Raw genomic sequence first — 22,559 nt, forward strand, 5'->3', positions numbered from 1 at the left:
CAGCCTGAGTCTGTGGGGCCAGACTCAGGTGTGTGCGCCCCACGCCCAGCACACGGGAGGCTTACATTCACTCAGCACCATCACGGATCCAAGTGACGCCTAAGAACGCGAACACGGTCTGCGCCCGGTGACCATTTCACAGAGCACAAAAGTTCAGTCACACTCAGATTTTATCCAGCTGAGTGCCACTCGGGCACTAGTGGAACCTGATACATCAACTGCGGTCCCTAAACTAAGATATGAGCCACGTCGAGCCCTTCTCCTCTTCCCAGGAAAACACGACACAAAAAATAATCCAGCGTTGCAAAGAAACCCCCAATGCGAAACATGACCCACACAGGAAAAACCTACGCCTTGAAAGTGGTGTTTGGTAAGAGTCTCTCAGAGCCGCACTTCCTCTTGCAGAATCGGTGCCTGATTCTGAGGGTGCGGCTGGCACAGCCCGGGTGTGGAGTTGGACGGCCCTGGGTCTGGTCAGCTGTGTGGCCCTGGGCGGGTCCATCTCCGAACCCCAGATCTGGGGACAACCCCACCCTCTGGAAGAGCTGTTTCAAGGATTAAGTGTACACGGAAAGAGTACCGTGAGTTCTAAGAAGACACGCAAAACACGGGGCAGCTCTTAGGAAGACTGGGATCTGGACCTGTCGCTTGGGAGGCCGGGACGGTGAGGACAGGTGACCTGATCAAGGCCCTAACCCTGGGAATCTGAATCCCAGGCCCCCTCCAGCTCAGCATGTTTTGGTGTGTGTGTGTGGCGGGGGGGGGGGGGTCGAGTTCTCACCAAGGTACCACCTCAGCACCGAGAACCCTGAGGACCGCCGGCCCAGGCCCGGAGCAGCACTGCCGGGACCAGCCCCAGGGCCCCCGTGTCCGGCTGCCGGGCTGCAGGCGGAGGGCAGGCGGGCAGGAGCAGCTCCCAGGGCCCAGCCGGCTCCCAGGCCAGGGAAGCTTCCAGGTAACCAGCCTGCTTCCTGAACTGCCCCATGTGATCCGGGAGACCCAGCATGAAACAGATGGAGCCACAGCCATCAGGAAAGAAGTGACAATTACACACACACACACACACACACACACACACACACACACACACACACACGGTGCCTGTGCAATCTGATTATTTCCACTGATTTCTACATACGTGCAGCTCAACCTCTGCTCAAGACTATGTCCTGTTCCCAAGGAGAAGGAACGGCCTTAGAGTCCCTGGGCTTCACTGTTCCTGCTCCTTGGGTCCCGTCTCCAATGTGACTGAGGTGTCATCAGAGGATAAGTATAAAAAGATACGAACGCGGGCAGCGGGGTGCGGGCAGCATCGCAGACAGGTATTTAGGAGTGATTCTAATCAAGGGTGATCATGCAACAGGAGGTGTCGCACGTCTGACTCTGTGACAAGTTCACAGGCTGGCGTGCACAGCCCGGCAGGAATGAGGTTTATTACAACGGGATTATTTGGAGACAAAACCTGGCACCGAGAGCCAAGCGCCTCCCCCCACAGGCCTGAGTACAAACGTGCACGCCGGCTAAGGCGGCACCGACGCAGGCCCAGGGCGAGCTCGCACCCCTGGCCGGGAAGCCCACCTCCTCCACAGTGGTGAAGAGCAGGGGAGCGAGTCTCCGGACGGGGGCCGGCCCGTCGCCCTAGACCTGAGACCTGAGGAGGGCGGCGTCACACCTGTCCCTGCGGGCCACACTCCTCACGGCCACTATCGGGACCTCATGGGAACACTGCCTCAAAGCTCCCTGCGGAGAACAAGATGGGCGGCAACCCCCCACGACAAGATGCAGGAGCCAGGGCCCTCCAGGGCACCTCAGCGTCCGGGTGACGTGGGTCCCCGGCGGCGCGTGCCCCAGGAAGGGTGCGTGGGAGGTGTGGCCACACGGGGCACCCACGCTAGGGCCAGCCGTATCCTCTGAGATGCTCCACCCGGCAAGCCCCGCCCCAGACACCCTGCCCCACAGTCACGTTGGGGAGGGGCCTTTAGAGGCCCGCGTCCCGGGACCTCATCGGTCACTGATGAGCCCAGGGGTGACTCAGCATGGACACAGCAGGGAGACACACGAGGCCAACTTCTGGCAAAGGCCTGGTGTGGGACTCACGAGGCCCTTTCCAGGCCGGGCCAACAGGGAGATGGCCACTGCCTCCAGAGCCGACCGCGTGTGTGTTCTGGGCTCCCGCCAAACAGGCATCTGGGACGCACGCGGCTGTCCACTAACACCCCGAGGAGGCTCCCCGAGGCTGTGCCGACAGGGACGAGAAGAGGAGACACCCGGAGCCTCCCCCAAAGGGACGATGTGCCAAGCAGGGGGCCTGGGGGGCAGTCTGCAGACACAGGGTACTCCCAGCTTCTCCAGGAAAACATGCCCGCGTCACGCCCAGCTGCACGTACCCGCGGTCCCCTGCCTGACCGGCTGCCCTGGGAGGCTGAGGCACCTGGGCTGGGGCCGCGTGCCCTCAGCGGGAACACACAAAGCACACAGTGGGCAGCAGGTGGGGCTCGGAGGGTCCACTGTCACTGTCACAGGCTGTAGCTCTGGGCGTCCCTCCTCAGTGGCGGGGGCGGGGGCGGGGGCGGGTGTGACCCTGAGATGCTCTCCCTTCACACGCCATACCTCGGGGCTCCCAGGCCTCTGAATCACAGGGGACCAGGGTCCCCTAGGTGACGGTGACACTGGTGACGACTTTCCACAGCACCTGTGCCTCCGCAGCGTCTCTGACGCCCTGAGATGGGGTGCTGGTTCCCCCTCCCTCAGATGAAGACGCGGAGCCCCACGCAGGGACGCGATCTGCTCTCACTGTGAGGTTCGCTGGGGGCTGGAGGCGCTCCGTGGGGAGGGGTCCCTGCTTCGGCTCAGACCAGGAGGCTGGGGGCCAGGCACCCCAGCTGCAGCAGACAGAGCCCCGGGAAGGCCTGCCCCCGTGGAGGAGGAAAGACGGGGGCGCAGAGGGGTCCTCAGCTCCCGGACGAGGGGCAGAAAACGTCCTGTCTGCTGCAAGGGGCGCGCGGAAGGGCGGGGGTCCAGGGGGCCGCAAAGCTCCCGCGTCCCATCCGGCTGGACCCTCCACCCTGTCATTCCAGCTGTGAATCAGACACACTAAATAAGAGAAGAGCAAATATTTTTTCTTTGCATGAGGAATTAAAAGATCAATGCAACTTCTTCTGTGTGCTTTATCTCAAAAAACAAACACCCCAAAATTAAATTGAGAAATCCTACCATGTTTGCTCTGAAAATCCTCAAACTAATTAGGGTAACAAAACGAACGTTCTGTACAGATTGAGGGCTTTTAGGACTGAGAGTGGACCATAAGGCAGAATTCTTCAAGCACTTTCAGCTCCTTGCATTTTTTCTCTATTATTTATGTGCCACGAGGGGTAAGGACTTGGTGAGCCCAGGACCCTGTGGCCGAGTGTGTCACCTTGGCGCTGGACCCCCACCTGGGGCCAGGATAGGGGAGCCAGGCCTGCAGGGCTCTGGCGGGGGTGATGGGGTGGCATGAACATGTCATCACCTTGTCCGGATAGCGGCAGCCCTCACTCCAGGGCCCCAGGTGTGCCGGACGGAGCAGCAATCTCCCCACACGTGCCCGCCCCCACCACGCTCTGAGTTCCTCTCTGGTCCTGGTCCCGGGGTGGGGGTGGGGGGTAAGTGGCTGCTTAGGTCGCACGGGGGGTGGTGGCCGGGGTTGAGCCCAGGACCCCCGAGTCTCCTGGGCTCTGCGTACCCCAAGTCTCCGGGTGTGGGGGGGGGGGGCGTATATACAGCCTCATCTCCCGGAACAGAGCCTCCCAGGAAGGGCTGGGGGTGGGGTCGTGCCCACAGTGGGGCCGAGGAGGGGTGGCCACAGCCGGAGCCACAGGAAGCTGGCATCTGAGCCCTGCGGTCCCTTCACTTCTCTGAGCCCCTTTTCCCAGCCTGGAGGGGGGATCTGAGGCCCCCACAGTCACTCACTCTTCTTCTACTGGCCGGGCCCCGCTCCGCCAACTCCACTGGGTGACCTGGGCAGCCCTAAACGGGTCCCCCGGCCAACCTCTCCAGCCGGAGTGGCCCTGTCAGGACGGCACTGGCACACAGTCACGTCCTGAAGGATGGTCCCTCCGTGCAGCACCCCTGCCCAGCACAGAGCCCTGGGGGCCTGGGGGTGCGCGACGGTCACGTGGAAACCCAGGACGTGGTTAAATGAGCAGAGAGGCCCAGGAGAAAGGACGGAACCACCAAGAGGCACAGGGGTTCCTTCCACAAAGGCAGCTGATCTCAGGTTCGGCAAGAGGACACGGCCAAGGGACGCTTGATTCCTTTTTGTTCCAGGTTTGCAGGAGCGTCGCAGGCCTCTCCGCCTCAGGAGCTCGTGAGTGGCCGCTAAGCCTGTTAGGGTCAGCTCCATCCCTCCAAGTTTCGCCACCTGAAAATCCTGAATCAGATCTGCCCACGGCCAGGAAGCCTTCGAAGGAGCGTGGGGCCGACGGCGTCCGGGAAGGCGAAGAGCCGCTGACCAGCCGGCCCGACGGCCACGCACACTTCCCCTACCCCCTGCCCCTCCCTGCCCCCGGCCAGCGCACCCGCAGGGTCAGGGCCCACGCAGAAGGCAGCACGAAGGGCCGCGTGACCGCTGAGGGGCTGCGAGGGAGACATTTTAATAAGGCCCAAGATGTAATTACATTTCTTCAGGGGCTGAACAGATGAGCTTCTCCGAGTTTATCTGCCTCAGATATCAAACACCATTAATGAGATAATAAGGGCCTTTCGATTCATGATCTGAATGGTGGGTGTGATTTCTTCTTTAATGGCAAGACTAATACACAGCAGATGTGAGCAGGAAGAGAGATGCTGGCTCTCAGCTGCTCCCACCTCACCCGCAGGGCAGGCTCGTCCTGATGGAGGTCGGAGGTTGGCTTGGAAACCTCCGGACCAAGGGGGCTGTACCTGGGGATGTGGTCCAGGCCCCGGGGAGGGAAAGGGCGTCAGTGCTGGGGTTGCAATGTCACCCTCCAGAAGGCAAGAGAAATTCTTTCTCTGTGAAAGGGAGGGAGCGGGGAGGGAGGGAAGGGGGAGGGAAGGGGAGGGTGGAGAGGGAGAGGCAGGTGGGGGAGGCGAGGGGACGAGACACCCGTGCTCCAGGGGTCCTAAAAGCAGCCCTGCAGAACCAGTCCCTTCCCCAGCGGATCCCAACTTTGCCTCACCGGCTGGAACTGCCTGGGCCTCCAGAGGCACCCGACAGTGAGAGCCAAAGCCTGCACCGTGGGCGCCCTTGTGGGGCGAACACTGGGGACCCGTCTCACGCTCAGGCTCTGGGGCCTGCACAGCCGCCCAGCCGCCCAGTCCCTGTCCCAGGGACAAGCAATTAAAATGCAGCCAAACTTCACATCAAATATACGTTTTCTTATACAGACAGGAAAGGATTTTTAAAATTTTGTTCTGAAATTATTTAGCAGCAACGAATTCACTTCAGACGGGCGATAATTTCTAAGACGTCCTTGTGTGTGCCAGGGACGGCTGTGAAGTAACGCGTTCTAACCCACGTTCGTGCCCAAACATCTCAGGTTTACGTGAAGACGAAGTTGAAGAGTTAATGAAATGGAAAGGACGTTACTTTTTATACAACCCACCAAAACACTTGCTAACTTCACCTTTTGGAGCCCATTGTTTCCAAGTTGCAAAGAGCACATGCTGCTTCCTGAGACCACGACGGCTGCCCTGCCCCAAGCTCACGTCCACGCTGGGCCTCGAGCGAGGCCGAAACTCCAAGTGAACTCGATGGCCATCCCGGGGGGCTGCGGCCCCGGTTCAAGATGTGTCCTGTAGATCATCCACAGTCCCTGAAGATTCTCCTGTGTGACAGGCGGCCCCACGCTGCCTCCTGACACGGCTGGGGCCTGGGAAAGAGCCCCCTCGCCCGGCCGGCTGCAGAAAGGGGAGAGGGTGGGGCTGGGACTGTCCCCACGTATTCCTGCCCCGACCCCAATCACGAAACTTTAGAAAAAAATTGTTAAAGCTCTTTATGTATCTTTTAAAGACAGGAAGTTCTAAAAGCAGGGGCAGAAAGGCGGGAATAGAGGCCTGGAGGCAGAGGGCCGCACATTTCTCAGCAGCAGCGCCCGAGAGAGGAGGGGGCGGAGCCGCAGGGTCACAGGCCCGGGGGCGGGGGGCGGGGGGGGCTCCACCCTCCGGACGCCCCTCCTCCTGGCTCCCTGCTGTGCTCCGGGACTCAGGGAGGCCCTGACCCTGAAGGGCGTGCTCTGCCCAAGGAGGAAACAAAACGGGAGGACACGGGCCGGGCAGCGGGGGGATGTGGGGCCATGGGATCGGGCCGCAGGAGCACCCGCCCAGCGAGGAGGCAGGGAGCGTCCTACCTGGACACCGGGAGGACACCGGGAGGACACCGTGAGCAGCGCCTGCTGCGCTGGATTTCCAGAGAAGCGGCCACTTCTGACAGACCGCGTGGGGCGGAATCAGTGAAGAGTGTGCAGAGAACAAGGAGACACGACAGCCAAGTTCAAGGAAAACAGAACGTGTCCAAGGCTGACAGAAGGGGACCCCCGACTCTCGTGAGCGGTGCTCACTCGCCGTGAGGAGCAGCCCGGCCCGGCCACCGTGTGACCAGGACGCTGGGAGCCCGGGCGCCGTGGGGGCAAGGGCAAAGCCTGCACCTTCCCTTCCTGCACGGAAAGTCACTTCAATAAGCCAAGAAAGAGCTATTTAGAAACACACAGGCAAACACAAAAACCAAAACCTAAAGAGTGCTTAAGACTGAAACCGGCGCCTTTTGAAGTGGGAGGAAGGTGCAGAGAAGGAAAGACGTGTTTCTGGTAAAAAGGGTTTTAGAACTTTCCGTCTTTTAAAAAATACATACATAAATAACTTTAACATTTTTGTTTTAATTTTGATGATTGGGGTTGGGGCAAGAATATGTGGGGACAGTCCCAATCCCACCCTTCTTCTTTTTCTGTTCAAAACCCCTCTACTGAGCGGTCTCCCGAGAACTGATGGAAATGCCACCCCCAAAGGGAAACCGCTGCTCTGACCAGCCAGGACCCTCGGGCACCCGGGACCTCCCGTAACCCCCATGAGGGCCGCAAAAATGGAAAGCCAACACTGTCTCGTCTTAGCTCTGGTTAACACTCCTGCCAGATCACGGCCGTGCCCACGGCTCGGGAGGCACGTGGAGCCCGTCATGACCGGGCCTGGCAATGCAGAGCCTGAGAATCGCCACCGAAGGGGTGGCAAGCCCACATGACAGCGTAACCACAAAAGTAAAAAGAAAGGAAACTGGGCGGGGTAGCAGGTGTGCACAGGTGCCCGGCTCTGCCCCACGGGCGCTGCCACCTCAGGCTGTCCGCACAGGATGTGCATGTCCACTCAGGCCCGCGGTGCCTGTGCGTCACCCCTGTGGCCGGGGTGACCTGGTGACACGTGGGTGCAGGACGGCACGCCGGCTCTCCAGGTGGCGGTGAGCAGCTGGGCACAGCCCAAGGTCGCCAGGCCCAGCCAGGCCCCGCGGGCTCGGGTTCCAGCTGCTCATGCCCGGAGAGAGCAGAACCCACCGCAGAGAGGGCTGGTTTAATAAGAGCACAGCTGTGTCTGAGGACAGTTGCGGGACAAATTGATTTTCCGCAGCCTTGGGCTCCCAGCTCCGTTCTTCAAAGGGTGCCTGGAGAGGGCAGTTCTTAAAGGGAAACGCCCCTGGCACATGAACCCTCCGTGGGAGAGCAGGGGCCACCAGGGGCGGGGGGTCGCAACAGCTGAGTCCACCAAGCCCACCGCCACCCTGGGGGCTGTCCTCGGGGAGGAGGGAGGACTAGGTAAAAATGTGGACGGTGGGGAGGTGGGATGGGCGGGAGGCGGGATGGGCAGACGGCGTCTAGGAGAGTCCCTCAGCTCAGCGCGTCCAGACCTGCGCGTGGTGGGGGTGGGGGTGAGGGGTCGGAGGCGAAGACCACCTGCCCAGGGAGAAGGCGCACCAGGCGCTTTCCGAGACCGGGCGCCTGGGCCCATCAGCAAGCCAGGCGCGTGGACAGTCACTCTCTCCGCAGGCCCAGCCCTCCCTGCGACGGAGAAGGTGCTGCAGCGACCACTCATTGCTGTTTCAATGGACCACGCGGTGGGTGTGGCTTCCTTCAAACACTAATGGGGCCACCCTCTGTGCGGCCCGGCGGGGATGTGGAGGCACAGGGCTGGCCCCACGGGCGGCCTCGGGTCGTTTCCTTCCTCCCCGACGGGCCCTGCACCGCCGCGGAAGGGCCGCCGCTTCTCCAGGCTGCAGCCCAGCACCAGCCTCTCGCCTCCTTCGCCCTGACCCGGCGGGCACTGGGCACGTCTCGGCACCAGATGACACGGCCGCAGAGCTCCGATCCCGTGTGCCCGGGCCGGGCCAGGCGCACCAGCCTCTCGGGAGCTTGGCCGGGATGCCCGCAGCTCCCCACCACCCTTCCCATGCGGACGGCCACCTGTGCCAGGCCACGTGCCCCTCTGCTGGGGGCGGGGAGACTGCGGAGACGAGGCTCCCTGTTGAAACCCCAGGGTGGCAGCAGGAGGGGACCCAAGGGGGCTGCACTGGCTGGCGGCACCCCGGGGGCCTCGGCCGCCGCTGCCGACCACGCTTCCTGGACAGGCCTCCCCCGCCCGCCTGCCTGCCCTGTGGGGCGGGAGCACACCCGGCCATGGCCCCGCCACCTGCCCAGCACCGTGCTGCTTCCTAAGAGCTGCACGATGTCGCACCAAATTGCGCGGCAAGGGGTCGGCACCGCTCGGGCTCCTGTCAGGAAAGGCCCCAGCAGCTGACACCCACCCCCCTCAGCCACACACACCCCACACCTCCGCACACCCGAGACCCACGGGGGCACAGGGGGCACCATCCACAGAGGGATTAGTTCTCGACGGACCCGATTCTGTCTTCAAAATGTCTTGCGATGAGAAAGAGAGAGACACTTGATCTTTCTGCTCACATTTGCTGCTTCAGGTGAACACAGGATGAGACACAGACCATAGGAAGCTAGCCCACGGAAGGCCACTCAGCCACGCAAAACCAGGGCCCTTGACAAGGATGCACACCCCTCCCCGAGGTCGTTCCTATGACCCGCTGGACGGGAGGATGCCTGGCGGCCTGAGTGCCGCGTAGATCAAGACAGCAGTGGGCTCGTCCGGGGGTGCCGCAGGCACGGGAGCTGAGGCGAGGTGGACGGACGTCCTGCAGACGGCAGATGGCGCCTCCGCTTCCACCAGGATGGCGCTGGACGCGAGGCCGTGGCCCCATGCGCGAGGCCTCGGTGACCGGCGTCGGGTGGCCCCACACAGGGGTCCCCATGGACGGAGGAAAATCTTCCAGAAGGTCCCGTCGACTCTGCTCTCTGGTTTCAGGGCAAAGGGAGGGGCTGGGGGAGCCAAAGGAGAGCAGAGGCGCCCCCCACCATCCTATCGGAGGTCCTGAGACCGCATGGCCACGGACACCCCATACCCAAGGGGCAGAGAACACGCGCTGCAGGTGACAGCCCCCCACGGTGTGAGCAAGCACCGTGTCCTCTCCAGCCCCTTCCCCGTGGGATTCCAAAGCTGCGACGGATGCTCAAAGGCCCGAGGTCCAACCTGACAGAGGCTCTAGCGGACGAGCATCCGCCCGGAGGCCTCTGGCGAAGCAAACGGAAGCCACAGGGCTGTGGCCAGAGGCCAAGCACACGGGGCGCCAGCGTCCAAGCTGGAGGACAGGTGAGTGACAAGGTCGCCTGGCCCCGCATCTGCTCACTAAGCAAAGCTGAGGCTTCAGATGCTGTCTTTCTTTCTGTCTTTGTAAATTAGAGATGCCCCAGAGATTCTTTTAATGTCTTTCCTCGTTACTTCTTCACCAAAGATCCCTGAAGTCTGCAGCGAGGCGCATTTGGGGGGCCTGCGGAGTGCAGTGCTGGGCGAGGGGATGGGGAGGCCAGCTGGGAGGGTCTGGAAGGGCACGCACTGGACCCAGCCCAGTCTGTACACATCCCTCATGGTTACTTAGAAATGACCACCTCTAGCCCCTTCGCGGGTGACAAGGAACCGATGACTCGGCAGAAAGAAGCCTGGTCCGATGGATACAGCACGGGCTTTGAGGACGACCAATGGGCTGGACCAGGCAGAGCAAGAACCCTCCGTCACGGCCGCCTGGCCAAAGGGAGGGGACAGCTGGGGCTCTGTGCGCAGCTTCCGGGCTGCCGTGGGCAGGCGGGGGTACCGCTGGGCACTGGGGGTCCTCACGTGAGCCCGACACCCTTCTGGCCTCTGGGGACCACACGGTGGTGTGCATGCGTATGAGTGTCTGTGTGTGGACACGTGTGAGCTGAGGGACAGAGTATGCGGGGATCCCGGTGCAGTGGGAGACGTGCTGCGGCGTCCAGGAGACACTCAGGGACCTCGGAGCCCAGAGTCACCGAGCAGGGATCCCAGCCAGGCACCTCACAAAGGGGTCTCACCTCCTTAAGGCGGGAATTAACCCGAGTGAGAAAACCATGGTGACCACACACTGAGAGGACGTGGAAAATACAACAAAAGTCAAATAAGAAGATTAAAATACCCATAATTCTACTAACCTAAACTAAATGACGCAGACACTGTGACCTGCTTCTGCTAAGTCTGTGTTTTCATATTTATTTATTTATTTACGTAGTTGGCTGTGCCGGGTCTTAGCTGCAGCACGCAGGATCTTTAGCGGTGGCATGCGTACTCTTAGTTGCAGCATGCGGGGTCCAGTGCCCTGACCGGGGTGGAACCCGGGCCCCTGCAGTGGGAGCACGGAGTCTTAGCCACTGGACCGCCACGGACATCCCTGTGAAGCCTTTTTCTTGTGCATATGAGACAAGGAAATTTGGGATCACTTTCATGTGTACATACACAGGTAAATACATGTATGCATTTTACACGTGTTTACACGTGCAGGTGTGTTTTCTGTGTGTGTAGTGTGCAGATTTGTAATGCTAAGCACATACACATGTAGGTGTATTTTATATACACATACATATGCAGGTTACGTTTACATGTGTAGATCACTTGTGCATCTTACATGTGTGCATGTGTACACATATGTGTTTGTACACATGTGCATATATAGATGTGTGTGTTTTATATATATGAACATATATATGTATTTATGTGTGTGTATATGTACGTGTGTAGATGTGTGTGATTTCAGGTCACGCTTTTCCCACATACAGAAATATCCTGCGAGCACTGCCCCACATCAGTGACTATCTATTACCTGAAGGTGTGATTTCTGGTGGTCAGAAAATACTCCGACCAGCAGCGCACCACGACCCAGGGCACTGTTCTGCCAACACTGCATGTTCATGCTGTTGACACTCTGTCCTCCCGTCATTATAAACAGGCGGAATTTCCAGAGCAAAGGCAAGGCTCTCGACACAGGTTATTAACAGCTCTCCAGAAAGGGTGCATCTCATGCCCCTTGCAGGAGTGAGGCAACAGGCCTGCTTCATGCCGACCTCACCGATTTTAAGGACGTGCATCCTGAAGAGCACCGCTACGTTGACCAGTAGCACCTATTTCAATTTTCAGCTCTTCATGTGTGATCAGAAGACATCTCAGGTTTCAGGACGCTGGGTCTCTCTGTTCTGGTCATCTCCACCCACCGTCCTCCCCACGTGGACATGTTGCTGTTAGTTATTTCGTTTATGGTCTGTCAGACACACAGACGTTTACGGCGTCAAGCGTTAGCTTCAAACGCGTCGCCTGAGAGGGCTGGCGCTTTCCTAGCTTAGGCACCGGGGCCATGGTAAATCACATGGGACGTTTCAGTCTCCAAAGTAATACGAGTTCTGGCCCCAAACAAGGGGGAGCGGGAGGCTGTGGTGGGGATTCTCCAGGGGACGGTTCCGTTCCTGTCCCGTTCACAGCCAAGTCTAGAGAGCAAGAACCCACACGCCCAGCTCTGCCTGCCTCTCTGCCTCACTCGCCTGGGCTCAGGGGTCCCGACTCACACAGAGGGCTTCTCACTCAGCCCCCACCTGCTCAGACCCCAGGTTCCCTCCAGCGCCCTGTGCCGGGCCGTCTGCACTTGGGGGCTGCCCGCCGGCCCCCGCCCCCGGCAGCAGGAGTCAGCAGCTGCCCTCAGGACCAGCACCAGCTCCAGGCTGGCTGCTCCGTGAAGGGTCCTCACATTAGAAAATCCACTTTGGGGACTTCCCTGGCGGTGCAGTGGTTAAGGATCTGCCTTCCAATGCAGGGGATGTGGGTTCGATCTCTGGTGGGGGAACTAAGACCCCAGATGCCATGGGGCAACTAAGACCTCACACCACAACTACTGAGCACGTGAGCCACAACTAGAGAGCCCACCTGCCGCAAACTACAGAGCCCACGTGCTCCGGAGCCTGTGTGCCACAACGACTGAGCCTGCACACTTCGGAGCCCATGCGCCACAACCAGATACTAGAGAGAGAAGCCCGTGCGCTGCGATGAAGAGCCCACGTGCTGCGACTAAGACCTGACACAACAAAAAATAAGTATTTTTTAAAAAAAGAAAATCTACTTTTCGTGTCTGTGGTGTGCGCATGTACCATGTGGGGAAGGACGAGGGGGCCCCTGGGCACTCAGCCACCCCACTGCAGACACAGAGGATCCCGTGGATCTGAGGGGGCTGCCCCCGTGTTTCCCCAGGTACCTGCGCCTGCCAAAGTGAGACACGTCAGCATGTTAAGGATTCTTTCTTTTTCTACGTTATCATGAGTAAGGTTGGTTTTTTCTTTCTATTAAACTCAGGAGAGGCTACTGAATCTCTTGACCCCACGTGCCTTGATGCTGCTGGTCTCGCTGCTAGGAGGCTACAGCAGCCGTGAGCAGGGAAGAGTGAACGCAGCAGCCCTGACTCTGGGGGCCTGGCTGCAGGGCCACCCCTGACTGGTATCGGGAGCTTGGCTCCTGACACGTCCCCTGTGTGCTGGAGCTGTGCCTTGGGGCCAGGCTGCCGAGACTGCCTGCACAGACCACGAGATGCGTGGCGAACACCAGCTGTCCTTCTGGAATTTTGGTGGGCAGAGGGTGCCTTTGTCACCTGCCCCAATAAAGCCTTGGGCCTGGGTCTCCGTCGGCTGCTGGAGGGCGGCAGGCTCTGCAGGCTCGGGCGTGAGCAGATGCTCTTCAGCACATGTGCTAATCCACTCATCCACTTTCTCACGGGTTCCTTCATCGCCTTTATCAGAAGCCAACTTTATTTTTCCATCTCTAACATCTTCCCTTAAAGGGGTGGTTTATTTTTTTTAGTATTTTTACATAATAAAAGTATTTTGGCTGCAAATTTGTTTACAAGCCCAGCACGGGTCACATTCCATACATTTTTCTTTCCTTTTGCAGGTCACCAATGATTAGTGCCTTCTGAATATTTTGATGGGCCTGAGGTTCACGGATAGAAGAAGAGGACCAACAACTGCAAACATGAACGTCACAGAAAATGAAGAGTCTATCAGGTCCCGTACGTTTTAAAATTTATTCTATAATTACAGGATCACTTTCATCTTGACCCAGGTATTTCTGAAGAGGGCTCTTTAACTTCCAAAGGCTGATTACTTAGTTTTAGCTTTCTTATTATCTAGTTTTAAAGGATTCCACTCAGCAAAGGTAGTCGTATTATTCCAGTTTTTCAGATTTGGACAATTTTTAGGTCACGATTAACTTTGTAAATGCTCCACAAACACTTAAAAAGAGATGCATCTGTTTGTAAAATTCAGATTTCACCCAGAGCTCTTAAGCTGTCAGGTCCACACAGCCTCGGTTTCACCCTGGTCAAATACGCTGAGTCTCCTCCTGAGGCTGCCTCACGCAATGTCCTTCTGTCTGTCTGCACAGTTTTAGATTCAGATTTAACCTGCAGACAGACAGAGACTCTGACCACGTCCCAGACCCCACAGCCTCTGCCACGGCCGTCTCACAGCAGAGGCGCCCCTGAGCCGCGGGCCTCCCTGCAGACGGCGGCCGCTTTCCCGGCGAGGCTGACAGGAAGACCGCCCACCTCGCTGTCCGTGAGCCTCGCCCGTCCATCTGTGCTCCACATGCCTCCCATCCTGTCGTCGTGTCCATCTACCCACCTCTCTGCAGCCTCCACCCCCCACCCAGTTCCGACCTCTCCCCCTTGGGGCTCCTCCTGCAGCCTCACTGCCCGCCTCCTACCACACAGGGTCCCTTTCCCATCCCCTGGGCCCCCTCCCGGCTCCCTCACTCCCGCTCAGGCTCCTCTCCTGACCACCCCCACCCCGACCCTCTGCTCTCAGCCCCCACTTGACCCACTCACTTCCCTTGCAGAGCGGGCTGGCACCTGGTCCGCTCGGCCCCAGATCCCTGGTTCTGTCCCCGACCTGCCCCGAGCCCGGATGTATTACTCCCGTTCCTGGCCCCGCCCCACGGTCCACAGAGCCCTGCTGGCCCCGGCCCCGCCCACCGCAACCAGCCCAGCCCCTCGTGGGTGGAAACCGAGTCCCTGCACAGACAGCACAGCGCCTGGCCCAGAGGGAGGGCCCGAGGGGACAGCAGAGGGACACCTCCCCTGGGCGCGGCCCTTGCCTGACCCTCCTGGTCCCCGCCGAGCAGTCAAAGGAGACGCAGGGAAGGGCCTGGGTGAGCGGGGGCCCCACCGCTAGGGGCCTTCTCGCCACCAGGACGCGGGGTGCAGGGTGCGGGGCGCAGCGGCCACCGCTCACACCCCGAGCCCCTCCGTGGACCGGCTGGGGCTGCCGGACGGGGCCCTGCACCAGGCCGGCCCCGAGCTCCCAGCCTCCCGGGGCCGGCCGCCACCACGCACAGGCGCGAAGCCGTTTCTTCCCACGAGGCTGGTCGTTCATCAACAGACATGCAGCCGCCGATTACCTTCTCAGAAATATTTACAGACCTCCGAGCTCCCGAGGTCCCCACAGAGAAGGCCCGTGATTTCACTGGAAGTTCCACGCTCGGTTCACCGTAAATTAATTACTTTCTCTACTTTGAAAAACAAAACACTGCATGTTGCTGCTGCCTTTCTGCGTCTAATAGACTTGCCCTTTTCTAAATCAAGAACGATGGGGACTTCCCTGGAGGTCCGGTGGTTAGGACTCCGTGCTTCCAATGTGTTCGATCCCTGGCTGGTGAACTAAGATTCCACAATCTGTGCAGTGCGGCCAAAAAAAAAAAAATTAAGTGGGTATAAATCAAGAACCACGATGCCAGCTCCTATGTGGAGAGGACCTCCAATGTCACAAAGCGTCTCTGCACCCACACTGCCGGTCACCCCCCCACACACAGGAGGCGACGGGGCAGGAACCATCCTGCCTGGGTGCTGCCCTCCCTACCAAGCAGCAGGGCCAGGGCGAACCGGGCTCTGTGGGCTGTGAATGAGGGCCGGGGGCCACACGGGGGCTGCAGTCAGACCTCCACCCCCACCCCCTCCCATGTCCTGGAACGCCAGCCTAAGCAGCCTAGACGGCGGGGGGATAAGCTAGAATGACTTTCCAGGGTGGCTCATTATTAACTCTTATAAGCTACACTTGCGAATCAGCCAGAAAGCCCAGTAAGGCCAGAACCCCCGCTCACCTGCCTGCCCGTTGGAAAGGAGGAGCTTCAGGGGCACGGGGCAGCTCTAGTTCAGGACCTGAGCGCAGCCCTCCACAGGCGTCTTCCGCCACGTGCACCCGAGGAGGGTGGCGGGGGCCTTGGCCACTCACCCCCTCTGGGCCCTGTGTTCTTACTGTGAAACACCCCACAGAGGGCTGGGACCAGGTCGGCGCGCCAGGAGCACCACCAGGGGACTCAAGACTGAGCACGGGGGGCTCCCTCCACCGAAGACCCTACAGAGTCTGGTTAGGAAAAGGCACCACAGGTGCTGAGGCTGGGACCTCCGTGGCTGGAGCGGGGGGTAGTAAGGGTAGGGGCTGGGAGAGAGGCCGGCTTCGCACGCCCAGGGCACCGCGTGTGGACAGAGCTGGGAGCCAGTCACCTGCAGGGGGGATGGCACGAGGTCTGCCCGGCGGGCAGCAAATCCTCAGGGGAAAGTACGAGAGCCCAGGGCCCCAGTGACCGTCCGCTCCGGAAGGTGCCTCCCTCCAACCAGAGGACCCAGAGACCCTCCCATAGGTCCTCGGAACTGGACACAGCCTGACCGCTGGCCTGGGCGGGTCTCGGATGTCGAGGCACACGAAGAAGGGGCAGGACCGCGACTTCACTGAGGTTCTGGGAACTGGACGCAGGGAGCCAAGCCCGCCATCCCCCCACCCCCGCCAGCACCCGCACCGCTGGACGTGCTGCCCACCAGGAGGCTCTGCCTTTCTCCTGGAGACGCCCCTCAGGAGACGACCGTTCCCAGGGAGACGACACCGCACAGCGTCATTTTCCAAGGGGCAAACCACGCTTCTGCAGAGAGCAAGGGCTTCCAAAGCCTCTCCCAGGGATGCTCCGTGGCTGGACTCCCAGGCTGTGGTCCGTGGACGCAGAATCATCTCCTACAATGTCACCACTGCACACGCAATTGCCCCGGGCCCGCCAGGGCTCCAAAGGTGCTTTATTTAATTTGTTTTCTCTCCTTGTTTCCTTTCCCTCTCAGTTCAATTCCCCACAACACAGTGTGTTCTCAACATGCCTCCATCCAGCCCTGTAACATCCAGGCGCGAGTCTATCCTAAGTTACAACATGGCAGCGTCTCCGGCCACGCCGCGAACACATCACGTCTCTTAAAGAGAGTGACGGACCAGGGGCTCGTCATCCCATCCTCCCAGGCCACCAGGGACAGAGTCACATCCGGCGAGGCGGCCACGCTGAAGAGCCCTGGGCAGCCCACCACGGGCTCCTGTGCGTGGGATGGGAGACAGGAGGCCCAAGCGGGCGGCCCAGGAGGGACCAGCACCAGCTCAGCACCGCCTGCCTGGGGGGCTCCGTCTCCCACCCAGCTCAGGGACCCTCGCCTCCAGGGCTGCTTCTAGTGGCCCTGGACCCTGGTGGCACCGTCCCTATTTGGAGAGCAGGGGGAAGAAACAGCAGGTGCAGTGGCAAAACCCCTGGTGTGAGGTCACTCACTGTTCCAGGTCCCTGTCCCCAGCCAGAGCTCACGCTGGCGGGCGAGGGCCCTTCCTCACACACGCGCGGCTCAGGGGCCCCCAGTGTTGGGGTCACGCGCAGTCCCTGGGACGACGCGCCTCGGGCTCAGCGCTTTCTCGCGCACTCACGGCGCCCCAGCTCTTTCTCCCCCACCTCCCCCACCAGGCGGGGCCCCCAGGAGGGCAGTGATGTCTGGCTGGGGCCTCCTGGGACTGCTTCCCCAACCAGAGAAGCCCCAGCGTAACTGAGGCAGGGACACCAGAGACACGTTGGCCTGGGGGACCCAGGCACCTGCATCACCCGTCCTTCAGGTGAGGGCCGCCTGGGCACAGCGTGAACGCCGGGCCCGTGCCCCTTCACTTAGATGGCCCAGCGGCCCACAGGCTCTCCCGTACCTCCGCAGACCGTGGGCCCTCGGGGGCCCGGTCAGCCACCTGCATGCACCCCCTCGCTTGCTCACGCGGGCACGTCAGCCTCAGAGCCTCCACGTGCCTGACGCAGCGTGACCGGGGGGCTGGGTGGGCCGCAGGGCCTCCCACGAGCCCACGGGGCAGGGCAGGAGGTGGCCTTCCACCCATTTCACAGACAGTGATCGGAGGCGGGAAGGGGCAGGGCAGGAGTGAAGGCCGCCCTGGAGCCTGGCTACCGACCGCTGCTCCCGTGGGCACGGCCGGGCCGTGACGACAACAAGGGCAGGAGCCAGGGTGAGAAAAGTGACCGCGTGTTCCCATCTCCCACCCGGGGCGAGGCGGGGCAGGCTGGGTGCTGGGCTCTGCTGGCCGGGGCAGCGGTCCTCCCGTGCCCTGTCTACCGGTGGCCGAGACGGAAAGCCCCTGGGCCGTGGGCAGGGCTGCCTGGCTCCTCCGCCTGGCCCTCGGAGCGTCTGACAGGCACGGGAGCCGAGGGACCACAGGCCAGGCGAGCAGCCCAGCGTCACCGCACTGTGACCTGGGACTCCTCGCCTGTCCCCTCGCTGAAAGGTGAGGGTCTCGAGGAGGTGATGCGGCCAGAGAGTGACCCCCGCCGGTGAGGGGCAGAGCCTGGTTGGTCCCTGGCCCCCACCGCTGACGTCTCCTCACCACACCCCAGGCGGCCCGCCGCCTCAGGGGTCAACACTGCACACAGTCCCTGGACCGCCACACAAGGCACACCTGGGGAGGGGACTCGGCCCATCTGGAGCCCCCGGGTGGCACACAGAGCCTCTGACGGACAGGGGCAGGTGTGGCTCTCCAGCTGAGCTGCTGAGGAAACGTGGCTCAGAGAGGCTGGGCAACCAGCCCGGGTCACACTGCTGCCAAGTGCCGGGCAGCCGGGCCGTCTGACCACGCGCCCAGCCCCCTCCTGAGCATCCCACCGCCCGGGGCAGTCACGAGGCTCCCGGGAGCCCCCGGGCCACGCTGCTGAGGACACACACCAGCCGGCTCCGGGGGCGTCTCCGGGGAGCCTGCGGCCGCACGTTTCACAATCACGTGTCGGCAGAGCCCAGGCCCCGCGTGATCTGTGCCCTCAGCCGTGGCGTCTCGGCGGCAGGTCAGCGGTGACCAGGAGCAGCGCGTCTCAAAGCTCCTCCGCAAGTGACCCCGTGAACTAAACCTAATACACCTCTCTCCCAGCAGGAAATCACACCCGTGTTCTTTTGAAAAGGCATTTACTTACTTGAAAATCTCTTTCTTCCAGTATTTCTTTCCTCCATCTCACGAGAAAAGCAGCGCACACGTACAAATGGAAATGCGCGAAGCCCTCGGGTTCCGACTGCAAGAGAGAACAGCAGAGAAGGTCAGGGCAGCCGGGAACAGAGCAGGGCCGGCTAACTCGCTTTTCCTCAAGGCCTTCGTTTCCAATTCTCGTCTCATTAAAACAAAGACCGTTTTCTCTCTCATCCGGCAGCTGGACACAGAGATGTGCCTGGCGACCAGAGGTGCTCACTCCCGTCCTTTCATGGGTGATGGGCAGCAACAATAAAAGGCTGAGCCGAGGGGCCCCCATTCTCTGCAACCCCGTGGGAGGGGGCCCCGTTTTCCCCACGGAGGCCGATCACTCAGCCCTGAAAGAAAGGCAAGCGGCAGAGCAGACATCCGGCCCGGACACTGCCCGGAAACGATGCTGGCCGGCAGTGTGGGGCGGCGAGGATGCCCCGTGCCCCCCGAGTGGTCACCTGCACCCCTCCTGGCTGCTCCCCACGCTGCCATGACAGACCTGGCAGGGGGCAGGGCAGGGAGACGTGGACCCAGGGAGATGGGAGAGGAGCCCTGGAAGTCATAACATCCAGACTTGTTAGTGACCCAAGACCGGGGACAGCACAGCTGTGAGGAGAGGGCTAGGTATTCTGATGGCTGAGCCAGCAGAACACGCTGATGAAGTGGGAGCTTCGGGGCAGGAGAGAAAGAGGAACACGGACAACACCAACAGCCTCGGCCTGAACGAGCTCAGAGGAAGCCGCCGTCCCCAAGAGGAGGAAGCGCTTGTGGGAATGTGCGCGGGAGCAAGTGTGCTGGCGGGAAGGCTGTGAGTCTGTCCTGTGGGCACACACCCACTGGGCATCCGAGCGGAGCTGTCAGGCAGGCAGTGGGACCCATGGGTCCAGTGCAAGAGGGTGGCCCCACGTCCAGGCCACAGGTTTACACTGAGGGCCTCACGGGGACAACGAGAGAGCCGGGAGGAGGCTCAGGAGAAAGCGAGGTGCTGCCGGAGGGTCAGGTAACGTGAGCCCGGGGAGGTGGCTGCTGGGTGTAGCCACACGGAAGTCACTGGCAGGTCACACTGACTCACGTGTGTTAGGGTGGCCAGGAGAGAAGCCAGAGACAGAGTGGGCTTCTGCACCTCACTGCCCTGCGCTGGCTGGACTGGTGGCAGCGTGCTGAGCAGAGCTGCCGCTGGGTGGTGGCTTCCTTGCCTTCTGCCTCCGACCTAACAGCGACCTGACTGCTGCTTTGCTCCTTCTCTTCTGGAGAAGGAGGCTGTTTTGCGCTAGGCCTTCGTCTAGATAGCGCACAGCAGGTTAGGACAGTCCTCTCCTATCCCTAACTTACTAGGTCTTACGAATGGTTACGGCATTTCATCAGATGCTTTTCCTGTATTGACTGAGACGATACAATTGTTTTCCTTTAACCTGTGACCGTGATGAATTACATTAGTATCAGAGTTTCTTTAATGTTGAACCTACCTTGCATTCCCAGTAAACTCAATGGGGTCACAGCACATTATATTTTTTTAATCACAGCTGGGCCCTGCTTGCTGATCTATCATTTAGGATTTCTGCTCTCACACTTATTGAAAACTGGCCTCTCATGTTCCCTTCTCAAACCATCCTTGTCTAGTCTAATCAGGAAGGCTGTGTTTGCCTCTTTCCCCCTTGTCTTCTAGTCTCAGAGCCTGTACAAGACTTTTCTTTCTGGCTGTTTTTGAGATATCCTCTTTGTCTTGGATGTTGTGCATTTTCCTTATAATATTTATTCTGCCAGAGGCATCCTGAGGATGGGCAGCTTTCATCCGTTTTGGAAAACCGTCCATCCATTATCATATCAAACATCCACCTGTCCCCCTGCCATTCTCTGCATCTTCTCAGAACCGGGTTAGGTAGATGCGAGGTGTTTTCACTCTGCTATTTCACTTGACCCTCTTTTCACATGTTCCATCCCTTTGTCTCTCTGAGTACAGTACTTTCTTCAAATCTTCCTTCCAGTTTACTAGTCATCTCTTCAACTGTATCACAATTCCTGTTTAACTCATCTATTAAATTTGAAACTTGCGTCTTTTCTTGGATCTGCTTTGTAAATTATGTTTCCCTTTCCTTCTTTTTCATTCACTGTGTTCCTTTTCACCACTTTAACCATGTTAAGCTTAATTTCCAGCACATCTCAGGTAGCTCTAAAGTCTGTGTCTTCGTAGATCTCTGTCTGCAGCTTGTTTCCTCTGCTGAGCCTTGCTTCTAGTGGCCTGCTTCCTTGTAGTTTAGTGATTTTCCCCCTCTTGGAGCTTATGTTTGATGAAATAAAATTACTTTCAAGGCAGGACAAAAAAACTTTTAACATAAAATTCTCTGGGCCACTACCCCTCTTTAGTGCGCATTGAGCATCTACAACTACACATGAACCAGACCCCCCGAGACGCAGACACTGCTGCTCCCTCACAAAGAGCAATCTTCTCCTGGCACCAGGAAGGGGACTCCTTAGGAGGTAACATTCTTTAATCCTGTACGGGGTCAAGGTGACCTGCTACTTACCCTGCATGTGCAGAGCTGGACTATGTAAACTGTCAACACGTCATCTGCGGGAGTACTACTCCTTCTCCGGAAAACGTATATAATTGTGCTTTAACTTCTGATGGGAGGAACAGTCCTCAGAGCTTTCTGAAAGACCACCTCCCAGCTTATCATCCTCAGGTTGGCGTGAACAAAATTCTCCATCTCTTTCTTAGACTGACTATTAATTGTTCATCGACATGTTCCTTGGAATTTTTACCTCTTGAAATTCTTTGAGGCGTGTATCAAAAACGGTTTTCTTTGAGGGGAAAAAAACTGTATTTGCTTCTGCCAGAATCTAAAGGCACTATTATCCCAAAACTGCTTTCAACTAAATTTTCAGTTTGAAATTTTGTAGGACAAGTAATATGAACTGGGACTCCAAACCCACGGGAATGCAGGACTGCACTTAGACACCCGGAAGGGAGGTGTTCTCCTTCCCTGTTCCTTAGCTCCCAAGGCCAAAGCCAAGAGAGGCGAGCAGCAGCTCCTGCTCTGTCCCTGCACAGGCTCCAGGTGTCTCCTGCCTGAGGCTCACACAGCCAGGCAGAGGCCCTGGGAATTAACAGGCAGGGGCCCCCGGTGATTGCCTGCTTTCATGCTGCTCCCTTCTCTCTCTCCATCTACAGTTTCTCAAGATTTCTCGTCTAGGATAGTCTCTCTTCCTTTGCGGTTATGTTCTAGAAAAATACACCAGCCGTCTTCAGTGCATCCTGTGACAGAGGGGCCTTTTAATTTGCTTAAGAACCTTTAATTTAACCAGGGAGTGCAGAGGTCAGCCTCAGGCCAGCCCTGGGACCCAGCTTCGCTCAGAATGCAGGAGGCTGCGTTGTGGATTCCGTGTCCCATAAGGTGCTCCCAGCTGGCGAGCAGAGTGCAGTGAAAGCCACACGTTCACAGGAGCACAGCATTCAGGGAGAATGGAGTTTTACAGCTTCGCTTAAGTGGATTATTTGTCTTCGATGACTTGGTAAATTATATTAAAATAGCAGTTTAATAAATAAAAATTTCATATCCTAATGGAAAATGGGCTTCTGCTTTAATGAAGCTTAACCTGGACAATAAATATCACCCTCGGCCGCCGGGAGGGGGGCGGGACCAGGAGGCAGAGTCTCAGCAGCGGAGGCGCACACGTCACAGGGCTCTGGGCCGCACCCGCCCAGGACGGGGTGGCCAGGGGGCCTCCCTCGTCTTCAGGATCCAGCACAGGCAATCCCGACCGGAGCACAGTCGGCCGAGTGGACCGGCCGTTTCCAAACAAGCCCAGGAGGAGCTGGCGAGCACGCAGGGCTCCCCG

General features: G+C 59.3%; 1 protein-coding gene across 4 annotated transcripts in view; it reads right to left on the reverse strand.

The window, feature by feature from the left end:
• Nucleotides 1-22,559, reverse strand: part of TBC1D22A (TBC1 domain family member 22A) — a 289,717-nt gene that overhangs the window by 14,331 nt on the left and 252,827 nt on the right. For all 4 annotated transcript variants that reach the window (XM_057742532.1, XM_057742530.1, XM_057742533.1 and 1 more), the window contains one exon: nucleotides 18,679-18,774. In XM_057742532.1, the coding sequence (XP_057598515.1) occupies nucleotides 18,679-18,774 (96 nt within the window). The remainder of the gene's footprint in view (nucleotides 1-18,678; nucleotides 18,775-22,559) is intronic.

Source organism: Hippopotamus amphibius, chromosome 7 (genome assembly GCF_030028045.1).
Source record: "Hippopotamus amphibius kiboko isolate mHipAmp2 chromosome 7, mHipAmp2.hap2, whole genome shotgun sequence".
NCBI classification, from domain to species: Eukaryota; Metazoa; Chordata; class Mammalia; order Artiodactyla; family Hippopotamidae; genus Hippopotamus; species Hippopotamus amphibius.